At 33.1% G+C, this 13073-nt stretch overlaps 1 protein-coding gene across 1 annotated transcript; it reads left to right on the forward strand.

Moving 5' to 3' along the window:
• Positions 1-1826: 1826 nt before the first annotated feature.
• On the forward strand, positions 1827-8651 carry LOC133188042 (betaine--homocysteine S-methyltransferase 1-like). The gene is made up of 6 exons (XM_061323433.1): positions 1827-2066; positions 4037-4231; positions 4318-4432; positions 5177-5352; positions 7670-7751; positions 7988-8651. The coding sequence occupies exons 1-6, from the start codon at positions 1827-1829 to the stop codon at positions 8236-8238; spliced, it is 1059 nt and encodes a 352-aa protein (XP_061179417.1). The 3' UTR covers positions 8239-8651.
• The last annotated feature ends 4422 nt before the right edge of the window (positions 8652-13073 follow it).

Raw genomic sequence — 13073 nt, forward strand, 5'->3', positions numbered from 1 at the left:
AAGTTCTAAGGTGAAATGGGAATTTGATAATACCAAATTATAGCAAATTTTTCAGTTAAGGCTAAATGGGAACAAACCGATTTTTAACAGATTTCATATGACATACATGTTGTCTAGTAAAGCGTGCTCTCTCATTCAACAGATGAGGCCAACTTTAAAATAATGTTTGTTTGCCCTCCCCCGACGCAGGGTAAAAAAAAAATCGGGTCGTTAGGTATAGGTGACAAAATTTTTTTCCCTAGAAAATTTCAACATCAATGCTAAATTTTCAAAATCTATTTTCCTGAATGCATAAACAAAATATTTGCTTCCTGGAGGTTAAAAAATAGTTTTAAGCCGGGCCCTTTTTAGCCAGGCGGTCGGGAGAGGGCAACCAAACAATTTTTTAAAGATGGCCAGAGTATTCTTTGTCTGTATCATGTATTATCTTCAAGGTCTTCCAATAAAAAGATGATTTATGAGATCTTTCAATTGTTAACCAAAATAATATTGTGCAATATACGATACATTATGCAATGTTATAAAAAAAATGAGAATTTTTTCTTTAAAAAGAATTAGTTTTTAAACATAATTACTATACATAGTCTATGCTTCTTTAAAAAAAAACATTCTGTAAGTTGATAAATATTAAGGCTATCATTATTTTTTGTTTGTTTGATGTACTCCCACTCATATTTTTCAAGGTGGATAGTAAGGTATGTTTTTATTTTTTTAATTTTTGGAATTTTCTAACACAACCATAAATGTTATGAAAATCACAGAACCTTATGTTTAAAAGCAAGTCGGACAATATAATTATGTTTTTTCCCAGAGAGAGAGAAAAAAAAATATATATATATATATATATATATATATATATATATATATATATATATATATATATATATATATATATATATATATATATATATATATATATATATATATATATATATATATATATATATATATATATATATATATATATATATATATATAATATAATAATAATAATAATAATAATAATAATAATAATAATAATAAAGTACTGAAATAAATTGATTCAGTAGGGGCAAATTTGATGGGTCAGTCGGGTACATAAAACAAATCATTTTTTATTCTTGGCCTAATATAACTTATCATTTTGTATACTCATAAATCATACATAATTTAAAATTTCTAGACATCACCTGATTATACGTGCATTGATAAGTATTACATAAATCTTGACATTCACGGGAACCCGTACTGGGATATTGAGTGCAACGGATCAGATTTAAAATGGCTGTGGAAGGTAAAAATTCTACTGTGAAAAATATTTTAAGTTTGGCCACTTTTATTTGATGCTTAAATGCAAATAAATCCTTATATCATATAATATCATTTCATAGTCAGTACGTTCGGAAAGGAGTGCATTCATGTAAAATTCAGTTGATTAAGTAAATAACATTCTCTGATATTTCACTGTGCAGTACAAATTTCTAACAATGTGATAAGTATGGTATGGAATAAAGTTTGTGCTGATAATCATTGATATTTAAAATTGCATTCTGATCCTTTAAAATAACCTCTGTTTCAAAAGATTGTTCAATTGTTCGCTGCCTTTATTGTGTTGCTTTTTTTAAATTAATAAATGTACCTCGTTCTTTCCCTTCTTTTGTAAATATTGACATTTTTAAATATTTGAATAGATCATATACAGCACATAATTTAAAGATTAAAATTAAGATAACAAAGCAAGAAGATAGAATGTTTTTCACAAGAATTCAACAAGTTTTATTCATAGTTATTGAGTTGCTATGCTGCTGCTCTTCGTTTCTATATATTACAGTGTATAAATTTCTTAAATGCCGGTTTATTTTGTGACTTGTATGTTTTCCATTTGCCTCCGAGTAGGGTTAAGAGAACGTCTGAAGAGTGGCCAAGACATCATAGTAGCCGAGGGCTATTTGTTAGAACTAGAGAGGCGAGGCTATTTACAAGCCGGAGCATTTATTCCGGAAGTAGTTTTAGAACATCCAGAGGTCGTCAAAGCTCTTCACGAAGAATTTGTGCACGCAGGAAGTGACGTAGTAGTGGCATTTACCGTAAGTTTCCTGGTATTTATTGCAATTAAGTGATATCACCTATTTGAATAGATAATATCAGTGAACCCATTTAAAGAGGTGATATCGCTCAATAGAAGTCTCTTGTCGTTGCCTTAAATTCAACATCTAGATATATATCAACGACGTTTTATCAATTAACAATGTTCATTTTCACTCCTACATTGATTCGATATTATATCCCTTTTGACTCGAAATAAAAGATACCACAGAATCTGACACATCTGTTTCATACTTGAATATTTACTAGAAAAAGACGTTGATGGTTACCTTACAATAAAACGTTATGATAAACGGGATGACTTAAACTTTTCTGTCGTCAACTTCCCTTATTTATTTATGTAGCAATTTAGCATTGTTACGTGCATATGAAGATTTTTCCGTTCGCCCGATCATGACAAGGAGCATACGGCGGGTGTGACCTGTCGACAGGAGATGCTTACTCCTCTATGGCATCTGATCCCACCTCGGATGTTTTTAAAGGTCCGTCGACGTCTTTGCTCTGCTCCAAATTTGTATTGTTTTAATGGACTTTTAAGCTTGATTACTGTTCGTTATCTTCATATTTCAGCATTGAATTTTAATAAGAGGTATCACCTTTTCGAATAGGTGATATCACCTTTAAATAGGTGATATTACCTATGCGAATTGAATAGGTAATACAGTGTATCAACCATTTGAATCGTTGATATCATCAATTTATTTTGAATTTGTGATATCGTTCAAATGAGTAATATCACCTATTTGTATTCCTTACTAGGTTATTAAGTAATGAATAGTTCCTTTTTCATGGAAAGTTTCAATGCAATGCAAAATAAAGAAAGAACTTTTAATAGGCTTTCGAAGAACAATTTTATTTTCTTTACATTGGTTAAAAAATAATGATATTGATTTCATATATAATTACTCTTACAATAAAAAAATGAAACATTTTCTGAACTTGTTAAACTTAATTTGAGCACATTCTACCATTTCAGCATTTATTGATCAAATAAACTGAAGATTTGCTAAGATCTCTTTTTTGGCTAGAGGCGGGGGATGGGGAGGGGGGGGGGGGGGCTGTTCTTGTGTTATATGTACACAAAACTTAAATGGTTCATAAAACAGCTCGATTTTACATACGAAAAACTAGAGTTATATTGAGCCTAAGCAAATTTGGGCTGCCCTCTTCCCCTTGTTATAGTGCGAGACATGTGAAGTTATGCATATTTTAATTACATTCAGTTTTGCAATATGTATCGATTCCTTCTCTTTATTATTATTATTATTATTCATGTGAAATGTTTTTCCCGCATCGTGTGTATAGAGGAAATGTATGCAGTACAAATAAAGTCTTGGGAGCACTTGTTATTTCATGCAAAGTTTGAAAATGTTATATCACCTATTCAAAATGACTAAGTGATATCACCTTTTCAAATAGGTGATGTCATCTATTCGAATATGTGATATCACCTATATGATTTGAATAGGTAATATCACCTAGGTGATATAGGTGAAATCATCATTTCAAATCAAATAGTGATATCCCCTATTCAAATGAGTGATGTGACTGATGTCACAAATTTAAATGTGTGATATCACCCTTTTGAATATGTGATACCAAAACGCCCCCTCATATCCCTGACTCTTTCTGATTAACTTCGATATCATATATATATTTGTATGCTATGAAATGTATAGCCTCCATCAAAATTACAATTATCTGCACTACAGTGGTACAAACTTTGCCAATTTTTATATTAATATTGGAGTGAGCATTTACATTTCTTAAATACAGTTAAATCAATGTGTAATTAAATATAATTTACCAAATGATTTTGTATGCATTGTGTCATTTGTTTTTAAACTTTAGTAATCATACTTATTAGTATTGATACATGTAAGCAGCGTATTACATAGTTAATGTTTATCATTAAATTCATCTGTCAGATCTATTGTTGTACGATTAACAGTATTATGGTCATCGTGCGAAGCTCAAAGTCATCGGTCGTGAGGATGACCTGATGGAACTTAACTTACGTGCCCTGAGGATGGCCAAAGAAGTGGCAGTCAAAACTGGCACCTTGATGGCAGGGGATATCTGTAACACCACTGTGTTTCGCAGGGACGATCCAAATTCCGTAGAGGAGGTTAGGGAGATATTTCGGGTAAGTTGAAATAAAAAAAATTATATCACAAAGTTATATAATTAGTATGGGTAATTTGTTACTCTCTTTTTTATTTACTTTTCTAGGAACAAATACAATGGGCTGTACAATGTGGGGCAGATTACATGATTGCAGAGCGATTCCATGAGTTTGCCGAGGCCAGGTTGGCACTTGACTGTATCAAAGAATATGGAAATGGCTGTAAGAAAATATGAGAGCCGATAGGGATAGATCATATTGTCAAATATCATACCTCTTTCTAATAATCTTATTATTCTATACAACAGATGATCTGATTAGTTCTAGAAAGTCATGTGACATAGCTATAAATTTTCATATTTCCCTGCCACCGTCATGCTTTACATCATGTTCAACCTCTTGGGAGACCTCGATCATGCATTTTCCTGCAATAATTATCGTTCTTTGAACGAAAACTTCTAACTGCAAAATATACAATTATTATAGTAGAAAAGGTTTCATCTAACAAGCGATGAGGAAACTTTCCAACTGGGATGCTGAAAGGAAAACAAAGAAATCGAAGACAATTGTCTATGAAGTGTTCAAGGGTCTTCAGTAAAGTGTGTCAGTGACGTTTTAGAACTGAAAGCGAATTTAAGAGCGGTGCCGAACTTGAAATTTTTTGTTTATTTTTTTAAAGATTTGGCTTGTTTTGGTATATTGGATGAATGCCGAGGAAGTATGAAGATCATATTCCCCGAGGGGGAAACCCTCGGGGAATATGGTTTTGCTTGCTTGAATTAATCTTCACATTTCCATCTCTATCATTCAATAAATGTATATTGCAGTAATTTCACTTTGAAGTTTAAAATATTTATATTTTAATATAATTTATCATACATGTTCATTATGTTGAAAGTCACTGACTGACAGTTATATCCAAGTTCATTTTTTAATATATTATCATTATATATTTATCATTTATAGTGCCAGCAGTGGTGACATTGGCACCGCATGAAAAAGACGAAACAAAAGATGGTCTTTCTTTTCCGGAGGCCTGTAAACTTTTAGAGGAGGCAGGTGCAGAAGTGGTGGGCCTTAATTGTTGTAGAGGTCCAACCACAATGCTTCCTCTGCTAAGAGAAATTCGGAAAGTATGCAAGGTAATGAGGAATATCAACGTTAAAATATAGGCACAGATATGTTGTCCAGATTTCTGAGTTTATGCTATACCCCGGCGTCGGTTTCGGGGCTAGCATTGGCATCTTAGTCAAAGTTTTAGGAGCATGCCCGAATTCCCAAGTAACTGTTACATGTAGTACTTCTTAAACAAACTTGCATGGAATATACATCTTTGGGCGTAATTACTACCGGACTTGCTTTGGATGGTGGATCTGACAGATATTTTCCAGATGAGTGACCAGGCTTAGGTTTTTTGTGCAAGTCCATTTACAAGTTGACCAAACTTGCATTGATGATGCTTCTAGTGATGAACACTACCAGACTTGCTTCAGATGCTGGTTCTGACCTACATTTTCCAGTAAAATGACCAGTGTTAAGTTTTAAAACCAAGTCTATTCCCAAGTAACGATAAGCCTTATGTGTTGAACAAACATGTTAAGATGATGCCTAACAAACATGCATGGCCGATGCATCCGTATACTACCTGACTTGCACCAGATGCTGGATCTGACCTATTTTTTCCAGGGGAGTGCGTAAAAATTGTGTCTGTATCTGAATCATGTTTTTGTCTCTTGCTCATATTTATGCATTAAATTATTAATATCTTCAAATTTAAAGAAAATATCCTCCAACAAGTCCAATACTTGAATAAACCTGTCTATACAATAGGAAAAGTCAAATCTAAGATAAAAGTAATTGGGATGTGAACAGTATTATCAGAAATGTAGCCTCATTCAAAAGAAAAAATGATACTTATTCTTGACAACAATGCTTTGGCTATAATATACTATATCTAATTCAGGAGGAATTTTAAAAGGTCATCGTGACTGGAATTTGCGAATGTATTTTTCTTTCTGAGCCAACATTTTGTAGCTGAGTACTGTAGCATAAACATCTTGAATGTAAGAATGATGGGTTTTGTTCTAGAGAATATCTCATAAGGATGCTGCATGACATTCAAATAAGATTCATACACGTAGATGCATGTGGTGACTTCAGGAATACGTCTGCAGTTACAGATACAGTTTCTTCACATTATGTAAATCAATTTGGTTCAGCTTAAATCATTCACAGACTAGTATTGAAGAATAATAGTATAATTTTCTGAAGATATTACGACGACAAAACAGTTCATTATTAATGACATTTAATGGGGAAAAATTGCAACAGTTGGGTTGATTAACAAACTTACTGCCCTTTATCCGACAATAGGACATGATAAGATTACATTACTACGTTTCTCATTATAAACATTTCAAGTACCTTTGTTTCTTGACGATCAGATGCCAGGTATACAGAGAGTACTTATCACTGAATTATCAATACATTACCAGGATTTTGTTTGGATGATTGAGATAAAGATATTTTCATACCGTTGAAATGATATGTTTGCACAGTCCTTAAAAATCTATGGATTTAGATCCGTTGCATTTGGGACTTTAAGTTTGACAAAGACATTGGAGAAAATTGTTTTGTAACTGTCATTAATAAGCATTTAGTGCACAATGATTATTTTCATCAAAATAATTATTTACACTTTTTAGTATTTTGATTTAAATATTTCCAAAGTAGCATTTTGATATGTTAAAAACAATGGTATTTGGAAAAATCATTATCTTTTTATAACCCCCGCAAAGGAAGTTTGAGGCGTAAATAGAATTCACCTTGTCTGTCTAGCTGTCTGTCCGTTTGTCTAGCTGTCCGTCTTCTGTCTAGCTGTCCGTCATGTCGATTCAATTGTTTCCAGGTCATAATAACTTTGTAATGAAGAAACATTGGAAGCTTTTTTGGTAAAAAAAATTACCCATGTCCCAAGAGTGTGTCATGACCTTGACCTAAGGTCATGACACTTTCAGAAACATGACCGTAGCCAAAGATCATTCACGCAAGTTCAAGGTCACTAGCAGAAAAAAGTATACAATTTGTGCCTAGTTCATAACTCTGTGATAAATAAGTATTGGAAATCAAAATTTCAAACAAAGATTACTTGTGAGCTAAGTGTATGTCATAACCTTTAAAAATTGCACGGGGGTTATAATTTCGTGAGCTTGCTCACAATATCTCCTAGTTCAAATTTATTTCAATGTTTAAGTAATTGTAGAGTGTATTTCAATTTTCAATCAGGTGTCATGGTAGAGATACTTTACAAATTGTTATAGCATGCTGTGTTAAAAAAATGGAGAAAATGGATTATCTTGAAAATTGTGATATGATCCCACATTTGAGACTTAACTACATGTAACATATACATATGTATATCTATAGGATTTGACTTTTTTACGCCACCCTTATTTTCAGGGACCTATTGCTGCACTCCCAGTTCCGTATCGAACGACCCCTGAGGAACCCACCTACGAGACTTTGGTTGATCCTGATACAGGTAATTCTATTACATTGCCTTTTGTAAAAGCAAATTATATTGTTTGGGTGTAAAGTATAGAAGTGGTATTAAGCACGTCCAATCAATAGATGCATTTAAATTGAAATGTTTGGACAAATAACAAATACATGGTGTATTTGAAAGCAAATGCAAAACTACCATTGTGGAATGCTTCATCGTAATATAACTATATAATGTGACAAAATTCACAATTATATTTTCATGGTATATTTCAGGCAAGTCTGCATTTCCCGTTGACCTCCCGCGATTTTTCTGCAGCATAACACAGATTGCAGAGTTTGCAAAGCAGGCTAGAGAAATTGGTGTGCAGTACGTGGGTCTGTGTTGCGGAAACGCTTCACATTACACTCGAGTAGTGGCGGAGGAATACAACAGACGGCCGCCTGCCAGTAAATATGCACCAGATATGTCAAAGCATTACAAGTTTGGAGCGAAGGAGTTTGTAAAGAAACACCATGATTTGTGATGCCGTAATTGACTGCTTTATTACTCCCAAACTTTTTTTGTGAAATATATTTCATGAAGTGATTTGTATTATGTGAAGGTTCTTTTCATATACATTCCTCATATTACCCGGTATTTCAATGAGATTCTCGACTGCTTACTCTAGATAGTATAAAGCTTAGATATAAACTAGAGTGTTCCAAGGAACGCAGCATGTGTCGCCTGCTTTATGGCATCATTAAAGTAGTCCGAAATATCTGAGTTTTCCAGGCCTTTTTACGATTTTTGTATTTATACGTGCCAGGAAAACGTCAGAACCCGGGCGCCGTTATGAAAACTGGAAATTTTGCCGTCCCCAACCGGAGCTGATTTCGATACTTGCGAACCAAATTAATTGCCGAACTCACATCTTATCAATAGCAAAATGCTTCTAGTACTCACTAATATCGATGGAAAGAAAATATCACTCCACATTTCGAATCAGGTCTTGCAAGATTTTAAAATGAACAAAATGAAAACAGACCTCGACAGTCTGATAAAATGATACACCAGACTGTATATTTTATAAACATTCCATAAAAACGATGTTTGTGAGTACTAAAAGTATTGTACTGTTGATAAGTTTTGAGTTTGAGATTCAATTCGGTTCGCAAGTATCGAAAATCAACCTGAGAATGCCGCCTCCAATTTCTAGTTTTCATAATGGCGCCGGTTCCGACGTTTTCTTGGCATGTAAAATATCAAAATCTTGAAAAAAAAGTCTGGAAAACGTCAGATATTTCGGACTATCTTAAAGATGGAAATAAATTAAAGAAATATAATTCATGCATTTGCCTGCTAAGAAAAACTTGGATACAATTGCAATTTTCATAAAGTGTGGCAATTGAATAAAAATTGTTCCCCAACCCTCAAAGCTTATATAATTAAAGGAATAATGAAATTGATTTTTTTTCGAAGTAATTACCAACAGTCACCCAGGTTAACAGGGGATGCTTACTCCTCCATGGCACCTGATCCCACCGCATATGTTTTTTTTAGAGATACACCTTTGCTCAGCTCAAGATTTGTATTGTTTTTATGGACTTTTGAGCTTGATTGCTGTTTGTTATCCCCATATTTCATTCATGATTAAAGAAAGTACTGCAATTGTCAGTCTACAGCTTTAACAGGGGATGCTTTCTCCTCCATGGCACCTGATCCCACCGCATTTGTAGATTTGTATTGTTTTTATGGACTTTTGAGCTTGATTGCTGTTTGTTATCCCCATATTTCATTCATGATTAAAGAAAGTACTGCAATTGTCAGTCTACAGCTTTAACTGAAGTGCGATTATTTTGCTTTACCGATCCCGATTTAATGAAGTTGTAATAAATATTCAGTTTGTGTAGTAACTGTTTGTTATACAATTTTCTAGGACAGCATCGTGAGCTCACAAAAATGTGTTATATACATGTATCGAAAATCTGTCTCTCAAAATTCAAAAGATAAGTTTTGAATTACCGTTCGAAGGATTATTGAAAAGGAGGTCAGAGGTCAAGTGGACTGTTACACATTTTTTTTTATAATATCTTATGACAAACTGTGTACAGTTCAATTAGCACATAGTTACTTACCTCTAAAATGTAAAAAATAATTATAATATTAAACTGCATATCGGCTTTTTGAACCATTTTGAAAAGAAATTTAAAGATCAAGTTCATAGGTCAAAAGTGGGCAACCTTGGCATTTTACAAAAGACATAGTGCCAAGCTATATATGTGCAAAATATTAAATCGACACTGTTACAGTTTTCAAGAGAAAAGGTGTGACAGAGAGACGGACAGATGCAGGGTAAAGTGATCCCTAACTGTCGCTTTGCTCCAGGCGACACAGAAAGATATCACATTTTAAATTGTACCATAGGACTGGCGGAAACATAGATTTTGCTTTGATGTTGCTGTGGTGTATTTGCCAGAGGAATCACAGTTTTTGAAGTCACGCCCACTTTTTGGCATCAAGCCATACTGTGACAAGACTTTGACTGATGAATGAACGATGTTAATTTCCAGACCTTGGCAATACATGTAGCTGATGAATGAATGAAGTCAACATTTTTAATTTAAAAAAAACTAACATTAACTTGCCAAAATTCGCCTTGTAATTTTTTCCGTAATTTTTCTAAGCGTTTCCATATTTAGTAAATGATACGTTCTATCTCGAATTCTCGTCATTCTCTTTTCTTTCTCCAAGTACATGTAGCGATTTAACATCAGAAGTCCCTGCATTTTTCTTACTTCATATAGCATTTCATACTTTCATTAAAATGTCAGAAATCATTTCATACTGTCTATCAGGGACTTATATACTAGACAGTATATTTGTTATAGTTACACTATAGATATTAATTGGTTAGCGGTAAATACACTCACAGTTTTTCATTCACGAGGTGCGGAGTGTGAGTGTATTTACCGCTAACCAAATAATATTTAATGTGTAAGTTACTTGTACCAGAGGACCAATGAGAGAAAAGCATGTTGATAATTAGCACCGCCTACTACGAGGTGTCAAGCCACGGTCCGGAGTCTGTATAAATAGCTGTCTCCATCTGCAAGGATCATACTTAGCTGCGTCACTGCTACTGCAAATTGTTGATAAAAAATTCGGAATTGGTACGTATGAAGATATTGTACCTTTGGAATATTGAAGACGCAGAAAACATGATTTTTGTCAGGTACAGGTACAGGGGTAGCGATTGTAGGCTTTTATATTCAAGCCGTGAACTCTGAAAGAAAATTTATCTTTCTAGATCATTGTTTTTTTTTTTGTTTTTTTTTTTTTTTTTTTTTTTTGAAAAAGGGGGGATGGGTATGGGAAACATCGCCATTGAACTTTCTCTATATGGCAATCGGCGTACAGAAAAAAAATGAAATGATTTGTGACATTTTAATGAAAGTTTGAAACGGTATTGGAAGTAAAAAAAACGCGGGGACTTCTGATGTGATATTTCTATTTGTATTTGGAGACGGGAAAGATAATGACGAGAACTCGAGGTAGGACGTATCATTTACTGATTAAGGATACGCGGAGAAAACATACAGAAACATTTAAGAAGCGAACATCGACAAGCTAATGTTAGTATTTTTTAAAATTAAAAATGTTGACTTAATTCATTCATCAGCTAGGTCTGGAAATTGACATCATTCATTCATCAGTCAAGGTCTTGTCAAAGTATGGCTTGATGCCAAAAGGTGGGCATGACTTAAAAAAATACTGTGATTCTTCTGGCAAATACACCACAGCAACATCAAAATCTAAATTTACCGCCAGTCCTATGGTACAAGTCCCTGTTTCTATACGTCGATCGCCATATACATGTATAAAAATTTCAACGGCGATGTTTTCCATTGACACCCATCCCCCTTTTAGAAATAACGATCTCGAAATATGAATTTTCTTTCAGTCAACAGTGGTTTTCCACTTGAAATAAATAACGAGAAGCTTAAGAGACACATTTTAAATACACTGGATATTGTACTTGAAATTCATTTTCCCTGTTTACGACTTTTTGGGAAAACCCTCGTATCTCTATACAATTGGCAGTGATCTCGAAAAACCTTCAACATTACTGATTAACCAAATCTTAATTAAAGCGTTCCAAGTAACGCATCAGTAAAGATGTAAATAAATCTAAGAGTTGTCAGATATTTGTGTGATACTAGTGCTATAGTTCATGCTAAAAAAAATCCACGGATACTATTAAAATTTGAAATGCGACATTCAAATAAAAATATGATTCTCCAACCCCGAATGCTAAAATAAATAAAAAAACAAACTGAAATTATTTTAAATATATATTTTTTGTGTATCATTTTCTACATACATGTAGAAACATCTACTCTACTCATCTACTCTAAACATCTCTAGTAATCTCCCAGATTCGTGCCTAGCTAGAGAAAGATTCAGTCTGTCTTCACGTCAATTGTCATTCTACAACTATATTGCGACCCATGTTGGTAAAATGATCCCGAGGTATTTTCATAGTATTTAACTTCAGATTGTGTGGTAACTTTATATTATACAGTTTTAAAGTACAGTATCATAAGCTCATAAGCATAAATTATGTTATATGATTATGCTAGATATCGAAAATCTGCCTTTCAAAATTTATATTACTCGTTCGAAGTATTTTAACGAAGAATGTGATTTTAAGTGGACTGCCACACCGGATAATTTCAATTATATCTTATGACAAACACTGCACATGCTATATAGCACAGATTCGCCTCTTAAATGTAAAAATAATAATAATAATAATAATAATAATAATAATAAACTATATCTATCGACTCTGTGAACCATTTTGAAAATTTCGTCAAAGGTCAAGTTGAAAGATCATATGGTGGGTCGGTATTTTACAAAAGCCATATACATTTATGTGCAAAATATTAAACCCACACCCCTTTCACTTCTCAAGGAATAAGGTGTGACAGACGGAAGGACAAACAGACAGACGGCGGGTAATGTAATTCCTAAGTGTTGACAAAAAATGCATGTAGATAGAAAGTTAAAGTATTGTGAAAAAATAAATACCAAATTAAAGCTGATTATAAACAATAAAGTTGTAAAATTATAAAATAAATATATAGATAAATAAATAAATAATTCAAAAAAAAAAAAAAAAAAAAAAAAAAGATTGGCGATCAAGGCGAACAATACCTACATGCCTATTGTGTGACAAACAAGAAAGTGAAAAATGAAATCTTAATTATGACAAAACTTTTAAATTTCATTTTTCATTAACGTTAATTTATGCAACATCTCAACAATTTGCAGCAGTCTCACAAGATTAGATTATTTGTTTATGAAATTGTAATGGTA

This window comes from Saccostrea echinata, unplaced genomic scaffold (assembly GCF_033153115.1).
Source record: "Saccostrea echinata isolate AGI-Se365-2 ecotype Australia unplaced genomic scaffold, CSIRO_AGI_Sech_v1 ptg000015l, whole genome shotgun sequence".
NCBI lineage: Eukaryota > Metazoa > Mollusca > Bivalvia > Ostreida > Ostreidae > Saccostrea > Saccostrea echinata.

What these genes read in the sequence shown, in the direction of transcription:
- LOC133188042 (XM_061323433.1), top strand. Translation starts at nt 1,827, where the DNA reads ATGCCGGTTTATTTTGTGACTTGTATGTTTTCCATTTGCCTCCGAGTA. An exon ending in AGGTTAGGGAGATATTTCGG is followed by an intron (nt 4,232 to 4,317) that starts GTAAGTTGAAAT and finishes TTACTTTTCTAG; the next exon opens with GAACAAATACAATGGGCTGT. An exon ending in CAAAGAATATGGAAATGGCT is followed by an intron (nt 4,433 to 5,176) that starts GTAAGAAAATAT and finishes TATCATTTATAG; the next exon opens with TGCCAGCAGTGGTGACATTG.